This window comes from Pelecanus crispus, chromosome 11, assembly GCF_030463565.1.
Source record: "Pelecanus crispus isolate bPelCri1 chromosome 11, bPelCri1.pri, whole genome shotgun sequence".
In the NCBI taxonomy this organism is placed as follows: domain Eukaryota; kingdom Metazoa; phylum Chordata; class Aves; order Pelecaniformes; family Pelecanidae; genus Pelecanus; species Pelecanus crispus.
The window spans coordinates 13,190,443-13,213,490 of NC_134653.1; the positions used below are offsets into that span (position 1 = coordinate 13,190,443).

Genomic DNA, 23,048 nt, shown 5'->3' on the forward strand with positions numbered 1-23,048 from the left:
CTAGAACACAGAACAAAAAAGGTAAATTCACTAAACCAAATGAAGTTTGATCAAAGCACTGACACTGTGTATTTTCCACTGTAGGAGGTTGATATATTCAAGGACTGTCAAGAAATACTGACAAAACTTGCACAGAAAATCAGTCAACAGCTGGGGTAAGACTTTAATTCCTGTTTTAAAGATAAGAAAGCTGAATTCAGTGCTGGGTAGTATCTAGTGACAGACTGAAAACAGCAAAGGCAAACCAGAGACTTAGCCTGCTCATTGCCCTCCACTTCTAATTCTTACCAATGATAGAATTTGTATGTTAAACTCCAGAAGAGCAATACTTACCATTTAAAGATGACTGTGACTCAATTTTTAAAATAGTTTTTAATCTGAAATCCTTCATTAAAATTAGGGACACCAAAATTATAGCTTATTTGTGCTAATGTTGCTATGTGGCACATTGGAGTGAAGTTCAATGGGAATTTTTTTTTAATTACAAAAATAAATTCAAAGGAAAATTATTATTGACAAAAGAAACAGGAATCTAAGCACATTGTAAGGTATGAGATGAGTTATGGAATGGACTTAAATTATTTTTATGTATATTTATATATGTTTTTGTTATGGGAGGCTTTGGAATTTATTTTATTTCTTTGAGAGTACACAAATACCCTAGTAAATGCAAATGATATTTAAGTCTTACCATTTAATTAGGTAAAACTATTATGAATATAGTGTTCTGTTAACTACACAGAACTGATACAAATTTTAAAAGTCATGTTTATATGACATGACATGATTCTCAAAAGAAACAGTTCAAGTACAAGGAAGACAAAATTGTACAGTTCGTGATTAATAACTTATAGGAGAAAAAGACATAAGTAGATTTTCTAAACAATTGCTCTTATTAATGGCACTCAGGACTCACACGAGTCAGGTTACAGGCATTTCTGCAGTTGATCTCACTACTGTAATGTATTGAGTGTATGATCAGATGAAAGCTAAGTTCGTATTTGGTGGCATGAACACTGCCTAGCTCTTTAGGCTGGCATTTCTGGTTAACTTTGACTCAGTTCTGTCACCACATCAGGCAGACTGATAGTAACGCCAATTGCCAAGTACATCACAGAAACAGCAATATTTGCAAAAAATGTCAATATGTCTGCCGTCTTCCTGACACACTGGAGAGCAAGACTTTGATTCTTTCTTCATCCATATTACTCCCATTCTAGCCCAAGGTCTGCCAGGCCTTCCCCCCTTTTGGAAGAGCCAAAGGAGATTAAGTTACTCCAAAAATTCCTTGTGGGTAAGGAAGCAGAGATGGAGCAACATATTTCCCTCCTTGTGATCAGGATGCGCAGAAATATTTAAACAGATTTTCCAGTGATATACAATGTGAATTATGCTAAGTGAATTTGTCCCCCAGATCAGGAGAAATGGGAAACCACAACTCCGGTCTGCCCTTTTGCTTTCTCACTTACAGCTTTGCTAGCATGAAGGTTATCACTGAAAGCCTCCTCCCTTTTGCTCTGTGGCTTTTCTTCATGCCACAAAACAACTAGCTGTTGTTCTTCACCCTTGTGGTTTTCTGTCATCAAAATGACAAACATTAGTAAATGCAGTGAGTTAAATGCAATTCTTTGAGGAATACTCACTGGAGGCTAAAAGGGGCGAATGGTACAGCAGCTCCCTCTAGCTAAATTACAGCACCAAAATTTTTTTCAAGCCACTATAAGTGCCAACAAACTACAAAATGAAGCATTGTTGAAAGCTAATGAAAGCAATTAGCTATTTAGCACAACAGCATTAACGGTGGTTCAGATTAAGGTAATTCTTTCCTCTTCACAGCATCAACAGAGATGCACAGCATGCCCTGGAGCAGGATCTTTCTGACAAAAACTCAGCCCATTTTATTGATGAAAAGTGCTTTAACCTGAGGAACACATCGGACAACATCAACTTTTACCATGGAGTGGAGAAAGCAGATGGGACGTGAGTATGAGTGGCTATTGTATCCTTCTCTTTCCCAGCTCCCTGCTGTAATTAAGAGCCTGATTACAGCACAAGTCCTAGCCTTGTCTTTGAGAAGTGATACAGAAAGAAGTGGCTTCTCTCTCCGTATGGCCCTGTCTTTCCTTGGTGTGAAACCCTCCATCATCCTCAATTATTCCCTGCCTCCTACCAGCTGCCATTGTCGGAGGCCAGGCAGAAGCTGGCAGTCTGCAGCACCTACAGCACAGATGTGCAGTGAGCTGTGTTCTTCAGCAAGGACGATCATTTACAACTGCGTTGCAGCTGACTCCTTGTGCTCAAACTCCTTTCTGCAAATGTCTCCCTTTGGTTTTGATTTATACTGTTCTGTGGCCTTCAGGTTTCAAAACCACATTGAATCAAATTAAAATTCAGCCGAGGTGTGCAGTTAAGTGCAATGTGGTAAACAGGATGCAAGTGTACACCAAGGACTATATATATTTTCTGTAAAAATAGCTTAGGTTATTTGGAAATTAGGCCATCAAGCTATACAGAGATATGTATTAAACAGGATTATCACGAAGATTTGGCACAGCTTTAGCATTACAGACTGAACTAAATTTACTGAACTAAAATGTCCCAATTGTATACAGTTTTAAAAATGTTTATTAGCAGTGGCCTCATCAAGACCTGCACCCAATCCAAAACCAATAGCAGAAGAAAAGCAGCTTGCAATAGAGGGCAGTGTTTTTGTGCTAATGACTTGTTAGTTCTCTTATCGCTCTTTAAACATAGCAATATTTGAATGGTGAATGTACTCCACAATCTTAAATGATAGCGACTGTCTTGTTGGAAAGAGGAAAAAAAATCAGTATTATTTGTTTACTTATGTTCTGCCTTTCATTAAGAGAGCACCTCATTCACTACTGAAATGAGGGCATATCCGAAGGAAACTTGGCAGGCTTTCTGCTGACTCTAGTAACACTACCTACTATTAGGATTAGCAATGAATAAAATTATTCTTGTCAGCTCTGGTAAAAAGCAGATTCATGTGGATAAGTTTTACAGCCCTCTTCCTTTCTCACCAGCTATTATCCAAAGAAATGCCATTTTTCATTAACATGTTCCTGAAAACATGTGGCAGACTGAGACATACCTGCAGCACTCAGGAGCAGAGCAGGTGTTTTCTGCCTCAACAGAGCCAGCTGGATAAGTTACAGTCTGAAAAAGCCATGTTAAGGAACGGATTAAGTACTAAGTATTTCAGATAGTCAAGATGGAAACCTGCTTGGAAATTTAATTTTCTGATGAGAATATGAATATAATCATCAGACCACAGAGAGGGAAAAAAAAAACCCCAAAACCAAATACCCTGCAGAAAGTACACTGAGATTGTCTGGACCAGTAGCTGTTAACGTAATGTCTGCTCAGGTGTAGTACATTGAATTATGCACTTTACTATGGTATCATGTTGGTTACCTGAAACTGCCTGAATAAATGTGTGGCGCTAAGCAATTCCAAATTGTTTAGGAAGATCAGTACTTCAGTTTGGAGAGAGGAATAGCCTATGAAAAACTGAAAAAAGGGCCCTTGTGAAAACAAGCACTGACAAAATTAACTTTTTCTTTCTGCATCCCTTAATATTTATTCTCAGTGTTCAATTAAAAGCTAAAGTAAATGTGAAACTCTATTGAGTTACCTGTCCCTGCAGAGTTTAACATATAGGCATAATTCTGAGAAGAAAGTTTTGTGTGGAGAAAGAAGTTTAAATGCAGGCAGAAGTTCATCTCAGTGTTTCAGTTTGGCAAGTAAAATATCTGTACCTTTCCCTAAAATACACCAAATATTTCTGGGTGAAGGGAGTAGTGATCTAGTCAGCTAAGCACTGCATTAAAGAAGGCGGTGAATTTAACTCCAAAGAGAGTAGCTTATCCTGCACCAGTTTTCAAGCCAGGCTCAGGCTGCAAGTTTAGAGCCCATAGATCCAGTTTGGAAAGACCCGAGTCTGGGATTTATGTTCATAATTATGTTAATCATGATAATGAAGGCCATCTGGGAAGCTGGGACACAAAACCAAGCATCCCCAAGTTCGTTTACATACAGGACATTGCAGCAGGAACATTCATGGGTGGCATTTTTCAGTGCAGGAGCCCTATATTCAGTATTTCTCTGTATATTCATAGGCTTTTCCATAGCAGAGCCATTTCTGCTTGTCTCACAGATAATACTAAATTTACCTGTAACAGCTGTGTAAGTTAAAGTAGAAGTGTTCATTTTAACATGTGGAGAAGTAAGAGGATGGAGACATTTATCCAAATGACACAGAAGGATGCTGTTGGGGCTGGGAGAAAATTCCAGTTCTCCTTACTCCTAGGTCAGTGCCTTATCCATCTTCCTGCTATCATTCCTTCTGATGATGAAGGCCACTAGGACGTCATAGCCACATGCTTTATTATATAGATCATACACATCTCATGAGGTAGGGCTGCTCTGATAGCAGACCAGAGCTGTCTGAAGAGCTGTGTAACAATCCTTTCTTCTTTGGTTTCTTGCTTATTGTCCCTAGACTAGGTTGGGCTCTCATGTTCTCTGGTGATTGGTGACACACAACTTAGTTGCCCCAGGATAAATGTTTGGATTCACAAAAATAGATGGTATTTGAATCTAATTTGATGGTGTGCAACGTACAGGAGATCATGCTAAATAATCTAATAACCTACTAAGGCCATAAGCACTCTGAACCTTGACACAGAGAAACATGTCAAATTTCAGCTGAGATATAGCAGGTATGAACTCGGACCATCACGTAATCTGTTAAAGATAGGAGGGAAGAAGCTGCGTTGTTGACATTCATACCTCATCCTGAAAAACTTTTTAAGCATCAATAAACAAAAAGTATGCAAGAAAAGGTCATTCTTTATACAGCAAAATATGAAGCTACTTTGGAGTTGACGCCAGAGCCACTAAGACCTTTAGTTAGCAGCTACAATATTCAAGCAAGCCATAGAAACTCTGTTGAAGCAACAGCTCTCTAAAATCTTCACTCATTGCCAAATCTTTGGCTTGTAGAGGAAAAAAGGGTGGGGGGGGGGGGGGGAAGTGGGTATGAAACCCATAGAATCACCTGATGTATATGATTACACAGTTTGCACAGTTCAATGGATGAACACTCAGTGTAATTCAGCATAATTATCACTGAACAGAAAATAGCTTGACTAAGCTTTTATTTTTTTATTTTCCCCTTATTTTAAATTTCTTACCAGTGTTTCAGTTCCTGTAACATGGGCTAAATTCACTGAAGACAATATCAGATGCTCTCAACATGCAAGGGCCAACTCTGTCAAGCTCCAAGAGGATGCAGAGGCTGGACTGGAGAGCACATCTGAGGAGATGTGGAATCATTTCATCAGTACCAACCTGGCCTTTAACAATCGTATTGCTGAAGTAGCTGATGCAAAGAACAAGCTCCAAACACAACTGGCCAAGGTAAGATTCACTAAGAGTTGGCAGCTGCATATTATCTTTGTCATATCTGAAAGGCATAGAAATCTTCTCCAGTGCTTACATCCTTCCTGAATAAGGACCTCCTCAAAAGATATACCTGTATTACCTGTCCTCAAATGGTGCATTTGAATCACACATGGCCTGAGAAGAGCTCACTCAAAGACAGGCAGACTGACAAGATGACAAGGTTTTACAACGAACCATGCAACATCTGTCCATAATCACACATTGATTATTTTCATTTGCAACTTACATGTTTAAAGTGGGGAAAGACATCTTAGATCGTATTTTTTTCTATTTTACATTTTTAGATGATATTCCCTGGCCATTTCCTGATACACAAATAATAGATGAACTTTTTTTTTTTTAAAACAGTGAACTAACTTTGGAAAGTGTGCAAATAAAAAGGCCCACAAGCAGCAGCACATTTATCTGTTTTAGAGGAAGGAGAAGACTTTAAGTTTTTGCACTTTCATTTTGTAGCAGCAAGGGAAGAGCCCTAAATTAACTAAAATTTAAAAGTATTTACATACAGAATGCCATTAGTCTACCTTTGACACCTAAGTTCCAAGTTTTCCTTTTCCTTTTGATAAATACATTTCCACATCTTTAACCTGAATTTTGGCCTGGTTGTGGTCAGAAACAGTCTGATTTTTCAGAGTGGGCCAGACTGTAAACTTTTCAAACATTTGTTCTACCTTTGTCTTCATATTATAGAAAGGAGAAATGGTACAGAAGGAGACAGACCTGTATTAATCTCTATCTGTACTGCCTTTTCAGTAAGTTTTCACTGAAATAAGTGACGTGTTGGAAGTGTATTAGTTGAATTTTGAAACATATATTCTGAAGTTAACAAGATGTGCTGCCTTTGTACTGACAGATAAAATTTTGTTCAACTAGCAAGACTCACTGTGTTGCTTTCCTATGACTTCAGTCAGAGTTCAGTAAGTTCTTCCATTAAGACTCCTTCTCTTATAGAAGAGCCTCATGTTCACTCATTTGTTTCAATGCACAGTTGGAAACAATAGAGTTTTCCTGCCATTCTATTTGCCGTAAGTAGTTTAAGACATTTTCAGTTTATTTTTAGGGACTTTTCAGAAAGTGCAAACTAACCAGCTAAATATGTGTGAAGTCACAGCACATAAATTAGTGTTTTCTTTTTTTTTTTTCCCCTGTGTATAAAGCATGAAAGATGTTGAATGTAGCTTTTTGTGTGTTTTAGACTGCATATGGTCTAGTCAACTACAGCACTTTATCCCTGAATTGGCCATCCATCTAAGTTTCTCATGGATTTAAGTCTATGAACATTTGCTTCACATTTTCCATTGACCTTTTCTAATGCTTTTAAGTGGCCCTTTTATAAAAGAACTTATAGCGTAAGGTAGCACAGGGTGCACATACAGAATCACAAAGTGCATTGTGAGATATCAACATATGAGCAGGGATTTTTGTCATGGAGTCCAGCTGATACTATGACATAACTGCTGACAAATGGTATATAATGGAGAAAAAAAAAAGTCCCTATACTGTTACACCATTAAATAACAATAATAAGCTATCCGGAGAAACTTGACTAATCATATTTGTACAAAGAACAATTAGTTTGTATGGGACACATGAAAAAAAAAAAGTATCAAGTAAGATCGCGCTCTATGAACTATGCTGCTGAGTTACTAGTTGGCACATACATAGCAGAGATACTTTCCATAGTAATGTAGTTACATCAGAATAACAAAATGCTAGAGGAGAAGAAAACGGCATATGCTGGTGAGGAGTAATTCAGGCTAGTCAGTGTTGTCAAAGGTGAGGAAAATACAATAGGTTTATTGAGCCAAACCACTGCTGGTTAAGATGTGGGTGAAGTTACATGGTAGAAGCCCTGTTAATTCTCTTGCTCGTGACCATACCTCAAAAGGACAAGAGGAAGGAGAAGGCAAGTGAGGGCAGAAACAAGTGCTAATTTAACACCTATCTATAGGCAAGCATAACAGAATACCCTTTCTTCTTTCTCCAGGCTTGCAGTATAGTCTGTAATAATCGGAGAAAAAATTATTGCTAGGATACACTTTAATAAGACAGCCAATGGCTGTCTCGTAAATTCTACCATACTTCTACTCTTCCATTGGGATGTGATTATAGTCAAATATAGTTACTACAGTTCTTGTTCCCTTCACATCTAATACCAATTAGACAATGGGTGCCACAATTTTGTTTGTTGTGTTTAAAAAAATCAGTTACTCTTTCAAAGGCTGTTTTTGCATTGACTTCTCAAGCAATGAATGGCACTCTCAGAGACATCCTTCTCTGCCAAATTATTTCCCTAGCTAAGCAGGCTAGCTGCATAAAATGAGAGGAAAATAAGCATAGAGAAGATTTATTATCTTAGAACCAGGGAAAGCTATGAATTTAATGAGGTCTGGAGCCCATTTCAGAATGAAAAATGCTCTTCTGATTTGTGAAACAGCAAAATCTCTTCCAGACCCAAAAAAAAAAAAAAGTACAGGGAACCTCTTGCAACCACTTATTTCTAAAATCAGTAGCCTAAAAAAGGAAAAAATAAAAAAATACATAAAAGAGTAAAGAGTGTGAAAATCATGATGATCTAAAAATGATCCTACGCTGAAATGGCACATTTTCTTCTGTATATATCACTTGCACACAAAAAAGTAACTGGTTAAAATTACAAACCTAATGCCTCAACTTGTGGTCCACTGCATGGTCTTTAGAAACATAGAGCACCAGGTGGAACAGTTTGTCTTGCATTGTAGATTTCATCTATTGGCCCTGGAAAAATTTAGTTTTCCTCTGAAACGAAGCTGTTTTGTAAAAACTCATCTAACTAGACTTAAAACTCTGGAATCAGTGCACTGTATTAGTGTCTGTCATTGATATTGCGGCAGTGGCTATGCTGTGTGCTATGGTTAGCACTTGTCATATATGTACTTAAAATGTTTCTCCTGGCCTGATTTTTTTTCATATTTAGTTTATATTGCCTATATGTATAATGGCTTTATGGCCACATGTTTACCGTCCCGACTTTTTGTGGAAGAATGTCATTGCTTCAAACTTGTTTAGGGAAATCCACTACCAAAAGGAACACGGGCATTACTCTGGTAATGATCTACTGGAACATTCTTGCATTGCTGTAATCAAATGGTAAAAGGCCTTTCTCTTCTTGCCTTTTTTTTCCTTGCTTGATGACAGTATTATATCACATGTGAGATTATGTGAGCAGAGTGCTATTTGTTTATCGCTTGGAAAACAATAGAGAGGAATAAAAATACAGGAGAGGAATAAAAATACAGGAATGAAGAAGATTTACTTAGTTCTGAATTCACCCAGGCAAGCTAAGGAATTCCATGTACAGTTTGCTATAACAGTTACTTCTAAAGAGCTAGGATCTTCCCCTTAGTAGGCATTTGCACATATTGCATTGTACACCTCCCTTCCTGGGTGCTTGTCCTGGTTTCGGCTGGGATAGAGTTAATTTTCTTCCTAGCAGCAGGCATAGTGCTGTGTGTTGGATTTAGTAGGAAAAGAATGTTGATAACATGCTGATGTTTTTAGTTGTTGCTGAGTACTGCTTATGCTAGTCAAGGACTTTTCCAGCTTCCCATGCTCTGCCAGGCGCACAAGAAACTGGGAGGGGGCACAGCCAGAATAGTTGATCCAAACTGCCCAAAGGGCTATTCCATACCGTATGACGTCATGCTCAGTATATAAACTGGTGGGGGGTGGCCGGGGAGCAGCGATCGCTGCTCGGGAACTGTCTGGGTATCGGTCGGTGGGTGGTGAGCAATTGCATTGTGCATCACTTGCTTCGTGTATCATTATTATTATTATCATTATTATACTGTTACTGTTAGCATTACTATTTTACTTTATTTCAATTATTAAACTGTTCTTATCTCAACCCAGGAGTGTTTCTCACTCTTACTCCTCTGATTCTCTCCCCCATCCCATCGGGGTAGGGGGAGTGAGCGAGCGGCTGCGTGGTGCTTAGTTGCTGGCTGGGGCTAAACCACGACAGTCCTTTTTGGCGCCCAACGTGGGGCACGAAGGGTTTGAGATAACAACAGATTAACCAGAGTGTATTAAGGAGTCTGTTAACAGTTGCCGGTCACGATATTAGTTCTTCTGATCTGCACCATGTTCTTTTTTTTGCAGCACGCGTTAAAGCTTGCTGTCAGTTTGTGTAGTGTGCTATGCTCTGCAGTGATTCATGATCTTTTGCTTGGGAGGCTCCTTATCAAAACCCTGACCTTGAGCATTCTTTGGTATTTGGGTTTCATACAGAAGTCACTACTGTACTTCGGGTACTACCTCATAGAGAGAGTTAGCAATTATACTTCTTACTCTGAGAGGCTTGTTGTGGAGGAAATACAGAATGGCACCTTTGCTGCTTTCTTCTATGATGTTTCCTCCTTCATTACAACAAGTTTCCTGTATCTTGAACACCCCTGGGCAGTTAAGATACTTCTATTGATAATTCTTGGGAATGTTGTTTCCGTTTTGATAAAGGTCAGTAAGCAGTTTAAAAATACCATCCAGAGATCTACCCCAAGGCTGGATAGTTATGAGTGGCAGGGTGTGTGGGAACGTATGCGCAAGTACCTAGGGCAGTGGGGACCTCCAGTGTTTTGGAACTTCACCCCTGAACAAGTGCAGAATCCTGAAGAATTAGTAAAGTATTTGGAAGAAGTATGTTGTCACCCTGGTAGCTCCAGAAAGAATTGAGTCAGACAACGGGACTCATTTCCAAAACAACCTCATAGACACCTGGGCCAAAGAGCACGGCATTGAGTGGGTGTATCACATCCCTTACCATGCACCAGCCTCCGGGAAAATTGAGCGATACAATGGATTGTTAAAGACTACCCTGAGAGCAATGGGTGGTGGGACGTTTAAACATTGGGATACGCATTTAGCAAAAGCCACCTGGTTAGTCAACACCAGGGGATCTGCCAATCGAGCTGGCCCTGCCCAATCAAAACTTTTACGTACTGTAGAAGGAGATAAAGTTCCTGTAGTGCACATGAAAAATATGCTGGGGAAGACAGTCTGGGTTACTTCCCCCTCTGGCAAAGGCAAACCCATTCGTGGGATTGCTTTTGCTCAAGGACCTGGGTGCACTTGGTGGGTGATGCGAAAGGATGGGGAAGCCCAATGTGTACCTCAAGGGAATTTGATTTTGGGTGAAAATAGCCAATGAACTGAATTGTATAATATTAATTGCTTTATAATACTGTATGTTATCTCTTAACTATATGTTATCTCTTAACTGCATGTTAATATAATAATATAGTAGGTTAATATTAAGTATATAATACTATATATTATGATTGCTATATGCCGCATCAATGGTATTGCAGTAAGAATTGCCCAGCTTAATGAAAATGAACTTTGATGAAACCATGTTGGAATGAGAACTGACTTCAGCATGCAACAGTCCAACACTGCACACCACCTCTCCTGCTCTGAAAGACTGTGATAACAGATGGAACCCAAAGTCATGGGCTAAATGAACTCAATGGACATTTTAGAGGGATGGGCCATAGACAAAGGGAATGATATCTGTGTGTATATCAAGATAGGGAAAGCGGTGGTGATGAATTAGAACACATTGGAAAGGGGAGGGCCTGTGCATGACGTAGATGGTATAGAATAAGGGGTGGATACTGTCCTGGTTTCGGCTGGGATAGAGTTAATTTTCTTCCTAGCAGCAGGCATAGTGCTGTGTTTTGGATTTAGTAGGAAAAGAATGTTGATAACATGCTGATGCTTTTAGTTGTTGCTGAGTACTGCTTATGCTAGTCAAGGACTTTTTCAGCTTCCCATGCTCTGCCAGGCGCACAAGAAACTGGGAGGGGGCACAGCCAGAATAGTTGATCCAAACTGCCCAAAGGGCTATTCCATACCATATGACGTCATGCTCAGTATATAAACTGGTGGGGGGTGGCCGGGGAGCAGCGATCGCTGCTCGGGAACTGTCTGGGTATCGGTCGGTGGGTGGTGAGCAATTGCATTGTGCATCACTTGCTTCGTGTATCATTATTATTATTATCATTATTATACTGTTACTATTAGCATTACTATTTTACTTTACTTCAATTATTAAACTGTTCTTATCTCAACCCAGGAGTGTTTCTCACTCTTACTCCTCCGATTCTCTCCCCCATCCCATCGGGGTAGGGGGAGTGAGCGAGCGGCTGTGTGGTGCTTAGTTGCTGGCTGGGGCTAAACCACGACAGTGCTGTTGTCTGCAGCAGCCCTTCACAGGACTGCTGTTCAGGAGAAGGTTGCTGGGTTGATATTCTAGTTCAACAGTAGTTGACAACAGTTATGTTATCAAGGCTTTGTATGAACGATTTCCAGCAGTCCTTCCAGAGCTTCCTTCTCCTCCTAAGTACCACCAAACTTGTATTTCTCATGTAAACAAAATGTAAAGAAAACCAGTGATCCCTTATTGTTCTGTTTAGTTTTATCCTAGGATATTGTCTTCCTTGATGTCTAGACAAGTGCATTTTATATACCAAAAGATACACAGAACGTATTTCTGTGATGAAAGTATCCTGGCTGTACTTGTATCAAGCATTATGACAGGAGTTTTGGCAAGACCTTCTCTATCAGTGACATAATGTCTCCATTTCAGGTTACAAACTGTACGAGTCTCAGTAACTGCACAGCAGTCCATCTGTTTTTATAAGCATTTTGTCTGCTTCTAGTACTGCTGGTGGACTTGTACCTCGGTTTCTAGCATGTTCCTGCACCATTTACCTTGAGTTACTGAAATACAATTGAACAACAGACTCCAAGAATGTTCCTGTTCTAACTGATCGAGGTTCTGTCACAGAATTTAACCTAGGTTTAGACTATAGAGTGTTCACACATATTTAGAAGCACATGAACAAGATACAGTATTCAGAAAAAGACTTCAGCTAGTTTGCCTTAACTATACACACCTTCCAATCCAGGTAAGCCAAGAGATGCACCTAAGAACTTTTCTAGGCATTTGAAAAACAGACTTTTGCTCCTTTCTCAAACTCGAACATTCAAGCTGCTTGGGACACAGTCTTTCCCTCTTTTTCATGTCTAAAACAGTCCAAACAAGACTAAATGCCTTCAATTTCTAGTCAGCAGACAACACGTATGATGAAAACATTCATACGCTATCATTTTATAATATATATTCACCTGTCCCATCACATTTTTTACTATAAACCTACAACAATTTGCATTTGGTTAGAGGGATGGTTTAGCAACTTACAAATGTCTTGTCTTGCGGCAGATCAGATGTGTTTTTACCCTTTATTCTACCTGGAGTTTGGTCTGAATCCCAAAACTGAAAATTCAGATCAAGTAACCAAGTCAGCACAAGGGAAGTCTCCAAAAAGCATTGGTTGTCAGTGGTTCCCACTTGCTTTTCTGCATTCTCAGTCCAGCTGCTGTCTGCTCTCGCTGTTACTTCATTATTCAGGAAATTGTCTGAGTTCTCTTCACTTCTGGTTTTCATTGTCTGCTATTTGGCTTTTCCTGCCTGCCGCTTCTTTTGGGGAAGCTGGCTGGTGAGGCTGACAAACCCCAAGTCTGGGAAGTGGCAAGTGATTCGCATAGGGGAACAGTAAAAAAAGATTAAATTGCTTTTGTATAATTTTCAACAGGAAACTATTGAATGCAGAAAGGAAATGCTGTCCTTAAAAAGCTGTTTTATATGTGTCCCTGTTCAGTTCACTGTAGAGCTTCTATGTAAAATTATTCCCTACCCACTTTTGCTTGATTTTCTTCTAGAAGACTAAGACAATTTGCCATCTTTACAGTGGCAATCAAACTGAGTATGTGGGAGCAAGGGTGTGGTATAAAGCATTTCCTACTGCAACTCCAAAGCCTGAAGTCATTTCAGCTGCAAGAATGATTAAAGAACTGGAAAGCAAACAATTGATAGAATAAGTTCCTCAACTGTCTCTTCAGCAGGCTGAAAAGGGTGATGTTAATAGCACTAGATGACACTGCTTTATTTAGCTTATCCAAATAACAGTTGGCATAGGGGCAGAAAACTTGCTAAATCCATAAGTATCTATACAGAAGAAAAAAGAATCATAATAGAAGACTTTTTGTTTGAGCAGACAAAAACAAAAGAAGAATCTGTGGCCACACAAAAGCCAGACAAATCTAGATGGAAAACATAAGCATGTTTTCATGCTTATTTTTCAGAACAAAGGAATTCATCACTGCAACAGCTTACCACAGATAGATGGCTTCATTAGCACCAGGAACTCAAAGTCAAGATCACTGTTCTCCCTGAAAACTCTGCTCTCTCTACAGGCACTCACTGACAAAGAGGAATTTCCACAGGATAGACTAGTGTGACCTGCAGGCAGTGCAGACTTAGTGCATAACTAAGACTTCTTTCTGACCCTAAGACTGAAAATGTCCCATTTCCCTTTCTGTCCCAACTGCACAAATCTATGATTAATTTATCTTACTTAATTCTGGGATTAATCTTGGTCATAACAATGCAAGGTTCATCCAGAATTTGGACAGCAGAACCATGGAAATATGAGGTGCTAGAGGCAGAAGCCCAGAAGCCCTAGATAGGTATTTGGCAAGGGTTAGATCACACACAAAAGACAGTATTACAGCTCCAGTGTTTCATCATCGCTGGACTCACAGAGCATGTGGTCGTTTGGGGATGCAAATATTCCGCAACAGTCTAATCACAATGCATGACCCTGGTCAGGCTCAGAGCTGCTCTAGGAGCAGATTTTTAGGCTGGTGAACAGAAAACATAGTGTACACAATTCAGTGTAGAAGAGGGTGATATGTTGTCTTCAGCATGCCTCAAGAAACAGTCAGTTTATGCCAACAGACATTATGGTAAATATATTTTACATCTGATGTAAAAGTATACAAATCTTTAGGAAAAGAAAGAAAACCTTTAATCATGGTGCCAGCCCCTCATTAATATGTTTGCATCTCTTTTCCATACAGTTAATATTAACATAAATAGTTACCTTGGCTTCAGTCTTCTGGAAATAACCAATAGGGCAGGATGTTTACATACATTAGCTCTGGGAATCAGTCAGACCAGACAGCAAGTGACATATTTACATAGTCCAGTATTTATACCATACCTAAATGGCAGATTAGCTCTGCCAGCTCCAACACCTGTACTGTGCTCAGAAGTGTTTCTATGCCCAGAGGCAGAGTGCCCAGCACTGCTGTTCCTGCAAGCCTTGCTGTTCCCCTACCTGGGAGCACAGGGATCAGAAAGATATTAGAAGAACAGGTACATGTTTAGCAAAACCATGAAAAAAATAACCACCCATTCCAATAAACAAGTAGCCATGATTCTGAGTATTTCTACTCAGTTCACTGAGAATGTGTGCTTTTAGAAACAGCTTTTTTTTTTTTTTTTTTTACCCCTGGGGTGTGAAAAGGCAGTATATTACATCAATATATGATGGAAATTAACTCTCACTTTCCTTTTTGCCTGGTATATTTTTACTATATACCTGAAGAGCCTACAGAATTTTGTTTTAGTAAGTTACTCCATCTCTTAAATGTTACCCCCTCAGAGTCTCCATCTTTCACACATTTTTATTAAATTAATTTATACATTTAAGAAAAAAAACCTTCCCCTCTTAGCAACTACTGAGTATGTTTATATGGCGGCTATAAGGAAATATTGAATACATTTTATGTTTACAGAACTTTCTACTAATTCAAGGGATGAACCTACTTAATTTTATAACTAGCACAAGATACAGAACAAAAGCCAGGAAAACCTCAGTGGCAATAAACCCAGAAGCTGCCTACCAGCCTCTGAAATAGTTTTCAAACTTCTTATCTGAGAAATTCTGAAAGGAGCTCTCCTACCGCTGTTGAAAAGGACACAGCCTGCTTCTCTGAACAAAAACAAAGAAATACTAAAATACGATGGGAGATGCCCATGCAAGCAGCATGCAGGAGAGGTGCAGCAGTGTTGTGAGCTGCGGGAAGGAGTATGCATATTGCAGAGGGAGGACTTTCCCTGTGGCACTTGCCCCAAAGGCTTTCATCTCAGACCCCAATGTATCCTCACAGAACTGTTTCAATATGTTTTTGTTCATCGCTTTTTTCCCCTTCCTCTTTTTATGCCTTAAAATCTCAGTTATTTACAGTCTTTCATGCCTGTGCGTGGTTAGCTGGGTATACAGTTAATCTTATCATTTAATACTGGAACCTGTTTGAGAATAGAGTGTTCAGATGATTAATGAACAGTGACTCAGGAGCAGGTGGGAAGGTGTGTGCTGGTTGGTGTAGGCAGCTCAAACTTGCCTGGAGAAACCTGTTTGAAAGAGGAAATAGTTATTTAGCTAGGAATAGAAGCCTACAAACCAAGAGAAATTACAGATGAAAGCTAAGGCACTCATTTTAAGACAAAACCAGATTTCTCTCTCCTAAAATTGTTGCTTAATCTCATGAAACGATAAAAACCTGCATAGACTAGATCAGAGTACAAACTACGGACAAGTGGAGAAACCATGTAGGAGAAGCCTGGCTCCTCAGCATGCCATGCAGCAATGCTCCACTTCATGGATTAGCCTAGGGGGAAATATGAAATGAGGAAGGCTAGAGTTATAATCAAGTGACAGCCATTGCATATCAGGATGCATTCAGGTTGTCATGAATCCAAGTGTCTTTATTTGCAAAATAACAGAAGTCTCTTCTCACACTGAGGGACACACAGCTGCTAGGTAACACAGCGTGGACTGAACGGATGTCAGACTTTGCTGACATTGACATAGAAGGTAACTTCTTTCTGCCGCAACATTTACGCGTGAGAAACTGAGGTGGTTGCTACTAATACTGCTCCCTCCCCTGTAACCCATCTGCACTCAGAAAATTCATATAAACTTGGCAAAGGAAACAGGATTTCGTTCAAGGCAGCAGTCCTCATACATATTTATAAAACTGTTCCTTATTCTTAGAAAGGGCTGTCTTGTAGGAAACAGAGATAGACATATGTAGTAGCTTGTCTAGAAAAGAAGCATTTTGAAGCCTCAAAGGCTCATGAGACAAATGCATTGCATTGACTCTATAGTCAGGGCAAATTTAGCTTACCACGACTGGGTTGAAATTTTATTAATGACTAGAAACAATCTCACTCCTGACAAGAATCAATATGATAGAGCAGCTGCATGAGCCACAGCAGTTTCTCTCTGGCACCATCTCTTTCTAGAGACATCTCTCTATTAAAGGGATGTATACCCTCCTCTCAGACGAGGTAACTTGAGAAAAAACAGAGCATGCACAAGTCCCAAACTGCCTGTTTTACTGTTATTTTGACCAGGTTTAGCAAAAATACATTAATAACATAGCACTTAATTTTGTTCTCCTGAATTATGATGCACTCTAAAATTGCTGGTCCTGCAGCATCTGCAAGCATGATAACAGTGTAAAACGGAAGACAAATAAAACAGAAGTCTGAGGCTTATTCTTGTTCTTTGATAGTTAAAAGTGTAGCAAGGAGGTATGCAAAGAGTTAAGCTTTTCTTTGCATATAGTTATTGCTTCCTCTGTTATTTTGAAAACACTTTAGAAAATCCAGGCCAAGTTAAATGATCCCATGTTTTTCTCCCCCTTTAATTTTAATAAATCTGTTTTAAAATAAACATCTTTTACATTTTTAGGACCAGTGGAAAAGTTAAATAGAAAGTGATTGCATATAAATGTGGAATTGATTAGGTTATTTTCAGAGATTAAAGTAAAACATGCATACTGGAATTCAGTGGAAGGCAGATTTTTGTAAGACTTTAAACTGTTGTACCGACCAGTGAAAGGCCCAGGGTACCTGGGTCCTCTGTTTCAGTCTATTCAGTCAGTTACAAAGAAAATACTGGAGATTTTATAGGTATCCTTTGGCACATGTAGAACATACAGTATGCTTTAGCTTTCAGATCAGTTGACTGTATTTATGCCAGCCCTATTCTCATTGTTATAATGCTTTATAAATAAAAGCTTGCAATATTCCCAAATCCAGACCAATCTCTACACTCCTGATATGCTTGATGAATTGTGCAATGCATCAGTTTGAAGATATTTTCCCTTGGTGCAAACTAAACCGCTGCTTCTCTTAACTATGAAACTCAGTCATCCCATATGAGTATACACAACAAATGCACAAAAGTTACTGCTCAAAATTATTCTAACTCTGCTTGAACACAGTTAAGCTATCTGAATGCATGACCTGCTGATGTCACATTTTTTGTGTGTGTGATTTTTTTTCTTTTAAATGTGCTTTTCTTTTTTTCTTAAAAGATTCCCGGACTATTCCCCACCACCATCTAATTAAAAACAACCCAAAACTCAATAAATCATAGAACAGTGACCTGCAATTAAGCTTCAAAAGAAGCAAACAAACCCTAGAAACAACAAGAGCAAGGGGGACAGTAATCTCTATCAAGAATTTGTGACATGACAATAAAAGCTGTCAGATCCAAATTAATTTCAGATTTGAGATCTGGGTTATACCTGTAATCCAAAGATTGCAAGATATCATAGTTTTACTTTGAAATAATGTGGTCATATAGCCTAAAATTAATTGTGAAATCAGTCACAATTACACTATTTATTCAATTAAGCATGATAACCTCAACAAATGTAACTTTTACAAAATAATTTGGATGAAATATGGAAACATGGGTGGGGAAAAAAGTTTAAAAAACTGAGAAGCAAAACATTAAATATAAAGAAATTTACAAAATGAGGAGGCACAATAATGTTCCTCCCACCATATTACCAGGCTGCTGCTTTTTGCATTAGGATACTAAACACTAAGCAAACCTCGGAAACAACAAAGAAACAAGGATAGCTGTCAGACTGTAGCATTTTAAAAATGCTTATGTTGTACATAAGACTACCGTGATTACATGATGAAACGTGTGACTTCAGCAGCTCTTTCTCTAGGTCTTACTTATCCAGCCTATAAAAAATCATGGCTTTGGTGAAGTGAGAGAACAGTGGCAGCACAGTTTTCTACAAGCTCTCAAGAATGCTGCAGCACAAAACTTTACTCATGTCCTGGAAGGGAAAGTTTCCAGATGGGCAGCTGCCTGAGCCAGTGCCTCACCATGCTCTCTTAGCAACACGCTGCTCAGCTTTTGTTGTTTTTGCTTCCTCCCTTTGGAGGTCATCCAGAAATGACGTAGACTGGTCCAACACTATCTGGTGATCCGCACCACCAATCCGTTTATGTATAGTAAATTATCTAAATAATTTTATCCAATGTGTGGCCAGAATGAGTAATTGAAAACTGTTTGTACAAAGCTTCTGTGATGTGTTGGAGGTGGTTCCCCCGAGGCCATTTTTCCTTTGTATGTCTTAAATGACAGTGCTTTAAAAAAAAAAAAGTAAGAAAAAATTTGAGAACACACAAGGAACCTAAACCACATCCACTTACATGCAGCCAAGCAGGGCTTAAAGATGGATGCATAGTTTCATGTCTGAATTTCGAGTTCACAGGCAGGTTTAAACAATATTTGTCTTTAGTGAATGAATGAGGGGTTTGCTCAGTAGCACTAATCAGTTGCCTTGGTTGTGCCTAATGTGCTCACACACTACTCCTACCTTTATGAGCAGGACACCAGAGCACCTAGTGAAGTTGTGTGGCACGAGACTGTAGTTACTGCATATTGTGCTGACACCAAGTATTATAAAGGTTGCACATAAGACTGGTTTTTTCAGTGACTTTTAGATGAAAGCTGTCTTTTCATGACTAATGAAGTACTGGATTCTCAAAAAGAGAAACATTTTCTATTTAGACTTCAGAGCATGCCCTTTTCGAATGTTAACATTGTGTGAGCTTGCGGACTGTGCAAGCTCTAAATACTCTGGGTCACTTCTAGATACAAGAGTACTATTGTCCTATGTCAGTTATATGCCATTATTTATGAGGGAAGTGCATACATGACTGAGTATTCTAAAAAGAGAGGACAATACAGTCTCCTGCTTCTGTGTCACTAAGGGAACACCTATATGTTTGCTATGTGTACAGAAGGCAATAAATGATGTAAAGGAATGGAAAAAACCTCAGGTTTCATGATTACTGACATTCATGCACTTGAAACATTGCTACTGAATTTGAAATACATGGGTTTGTGGTCTGGTGGTTGTACTTGCACTGTGGCCACATGTGAATGCATCAGAAGAGGATTTGAGAAAAGTTTGGGTTGAGAAAATCATTCTTCTAAAGTTCTCTCTGCTAGCTGAGCTTAATGAACATGGCCTTTCCAAGAGACTGAGGACAGTTTACATGGGCAGTCTGCTCAGTGTTGTCTGTACTAGAATCAGCTTGTTCCTTCTGCATCTTAAAAAACATCTGATATGTAATTTATTTTTTCACACAAGCAGAATGAAAGAGTAAAGGGCACCCAACCATTACAGAAGCATTGTCACATGGTACTGCAATGGCCATGGTTTGCTATAGGCAATCCTTATACAATAAGGATTTGTGGCAGTGGAGTGGCACCATTATCTGAAATACTGAAGACTACTAAATTTCTTCCTTGGTCTTCTTATAAATTTGTGTAATGCTTCCAGTGTCTGCTGCAGTATGTTTCTGTGCACATGCTGCATCCCCTTTGATGGCATCCTGCCTTCCTACCGTGTGTGGAATAAACACGAGATACCTATACTGCTTTCAGAGAAGGAGGGCAGGAAAGAAAATGTATCGCAGAAAATATTTATTTCATCCTCTTCTCTAACCTGAGTAGAACAATTAACACTAATTAAGTGTACGAGAGCTTGTAACCTAACTCCACTCACTGAATAAGTTAAATTGTTTTGATTCATATTATCACAGGACGGAAAGTATCAGCACAGTGACTACATTACATGCTTACCATAACACAAGTGTATTTGTCAGCTGCAGCATTGCTCTGGGGAGGTGTTTTTACAGTCGTGGTTCATTTCCAGCAAGTGCTCGGGGCTGCTTTAATTGCACTGTTTCATTGATAGATTTGCCCCACAAAGGTGAATCACCATTTCCACCTGCTGCCCAAAAGAGAAAGTGTTATTACCAATAAAGCTCAAAGTCTGAACGACAAAGGTCCTACGCAGAATCTGAACTGAGAGTGCAAGTCCTTTGTTCCACCATAAGTAGAAAACAAATAACCCACTCAATCCTTTCTAAAATTGAGACATAACTTTGCCCAATTCTTACTGGGCTGAGATACATGCTGCTTTGTTTCGTTGTTTTTACTTGGAATTACGCTTTTTAGTAAAAAGAAATAAAATCTGCTTACAACTTGCTCCAAACTGTAAGTAGAATTAATGTAAGAGGCCAACATCCTCCCAATACCCCACTGCAGGTAACAGAACTATGCCACAGTGAATTTGGCTCACTTGCATGCAGTAAGGCGTAGCATGGGAAACATCGCTGTAGTGACAGAAGCTGTAACATAAACACAGGAAAGGAGGACCTCGCTAAGCAGCGACTGACCTCTAAAAGCACTGCGTATTCTTTGCCTCGCAGCCTTGGTGCATCCCCACAGGCTGATGTTTTTGTTTAGCAATGAAGGTGAACAGTGGGAGCAAAGGATAGGGCTGACAGGCTTGTAAAACTCTTCCTGACGCGCATCTGCTTAAGCACCAGCAGCCTACCTAGGAGCTAGACCTCACCTTTGTCATGTACAGATGAACACAGGCTGGATTCTCTTAGGGAGGTTATAAATAGCAACGTTCCAACAACAGTACAAACTACTCAAATTCTGCTTCTGAGCAGCAGAGGACCCAAATCCCTGGTGTTTTCAGGGAAAAGGAAGGACGTGGGCTTGATGCATAAAGAAGACATTTAACTTCATTAAGTCTCTTTCCCTTGGTCTTTATCTATAGAAATAAGTATGTGTAACGGGTAAAATTGTAGACCAGATGTAAACCAATGTATTTAACAACGCACTCTTATCATAAATAGTTCCTCTGCAAAACAAATGGCTACCAAAGCGCACTGGATTACCTGCATAAATATTCCCTGTAAAACACAGCTAGCTTGCAGTGATTACCTAGTTAAGAAAGAACCACTGCAGAATAAAATTATAGGGAGAAATTTACTACCGTTAGCTTCACTTTCTTCCATACTGTGTTCCCTTCATAACAAACCAGTTTTTTTTTCCCCTGCAGTCTATAAGCAGTTAAAGCTTCTTTTTGGGTGAAGATGCTCTCAAGCTAGCTCTGTGAGAACCAACCTTGGACTGAAAGGGCTCAGTACAGTGTGGAGAACTGGCTTCAAATCAGTACAGTCATGTTCACACAGCGCTGCTTCAGGGTCCAAGATGATTCATCTATTGGAAAATTGCATTGCCGTAAGGGTTGGACTGATTTGGACAGTGCTAGCCAGAAGACCTTTCACATTGCTGTACTATACAATGTCAACAAGCCCTTAAGGATTTGGACCGGGGTGCAGGTTCCTGGCATCCTTAACTCCTTGGGTTTTGTCTATAAATAACCTTTCAGCAGCAGGAACTAATTGAATTTTCAAACCACACACATCATTAGCAAACCTGGTACAGCTTAGCGTGTAGGCAAGATCTAAATAGCAGCATAATTTAAATCACATTACACAATTTTTAGTGGTTGTTGAAATTCAAGTTGCATTGGTTTTAGTAGACTGGCTGAGAAACTACATTAGTCCAATTTGTTCTCTTCCATTTTAAAGCTGTGTATAGGAAAAGTTTAAATAGGTTCACCACATTGGCTATAATGAATCCTGATAAATGAAAGTAACATAATAAGCAATTGGCTGGGAAATGCTACCTGAATATAAATATTTTCTCCCTTCTTTCTTTTTTAAGACTGAGCAAAGCTCTTCCCTTGCAATTTCTCTCGTTTCTTTTAAACAGATTAAAACATGTAAGAAGCACTTACAGGATTCTCAGGGATAATATGATTATATGCACTGCAACTAAAAACTATGCTATACTAATTCCATGGGCCTTTCCTTTTTGGTAATTTTTCACTCCATATCCTCTCTATTTACAGAAAAAAAAGCTTTTAAAGGAAGTTGGTCTTCCCTCTACAGCTCCCAGTGGAGTTTTCAAAACTTTGAGAATTTAGTTTCAGTATGAAAATGTGACTTGTGTTCATATGTCTTTGCAGCAGATGTCCCCAAAACACTTGGAGTATGAAACAGTTTCAGAGGGGACATATTTGATTACTTTTGAATTTTTAAGAGGCAAAAAGAAATAAGAATTGAATTAAGGTTTAAATGGAAGTGGAAGTTTATTGGAATTTTACTTTTGCAAAATGTTCGTAGATCAAGCAGCAGGTTTTTTTATTTAGGAGAAAAATTAGATAATGAAGTAAAATGGAAATAAGTCCCTGCAGAGGTATAAATACTGCCTCTATGAGAATGGCTTTATCGCAAAAACACAGTTGGAATTTCTCCCATCACAAGAATTCAGTATGTCTCTTCTGCTTGTACTAAATTTATATTCCAATTTGCCTACACATTTCTTAATTTTATAAGAGGAAAGAGATGGTGCATTTCTTAGTGGAAGTTGTTTGCCTCTTTACCAGGAACAACTTCATTAAATGCTTTCATTTGATGT

General features: G+C 39.1%; 1 protein-coding gene across 1 annotated transcript in view; it reads left to right on the forward strand.

The window, feature by feature from the left end:
- TEKT5 (tektin 5) overlaps positions 1 to 23,048 on the forward strand; it is a 30,681-nt gene that overhangs the window by 4,266 nt on the left and 3,367 nt on the right. Inside the window, exons 4-6 of the mRNA XM_075718095.1 lie at positions 85 to 155; positions 1,837 to 1,980; positions 5,223 to 5,445. Of these exons, the coding sequence (XP_075574210.1) occupies positions 85 to 155; positions 1,837 to 1,980; positions 5,223 to 5,445 (438 nt within the window). The remainder of the gene's footprint in view (positions 1 to 84; positions 156 to 1,836; positions 1,981 to 5,222; positions 5,446 to 23,048) is intronic.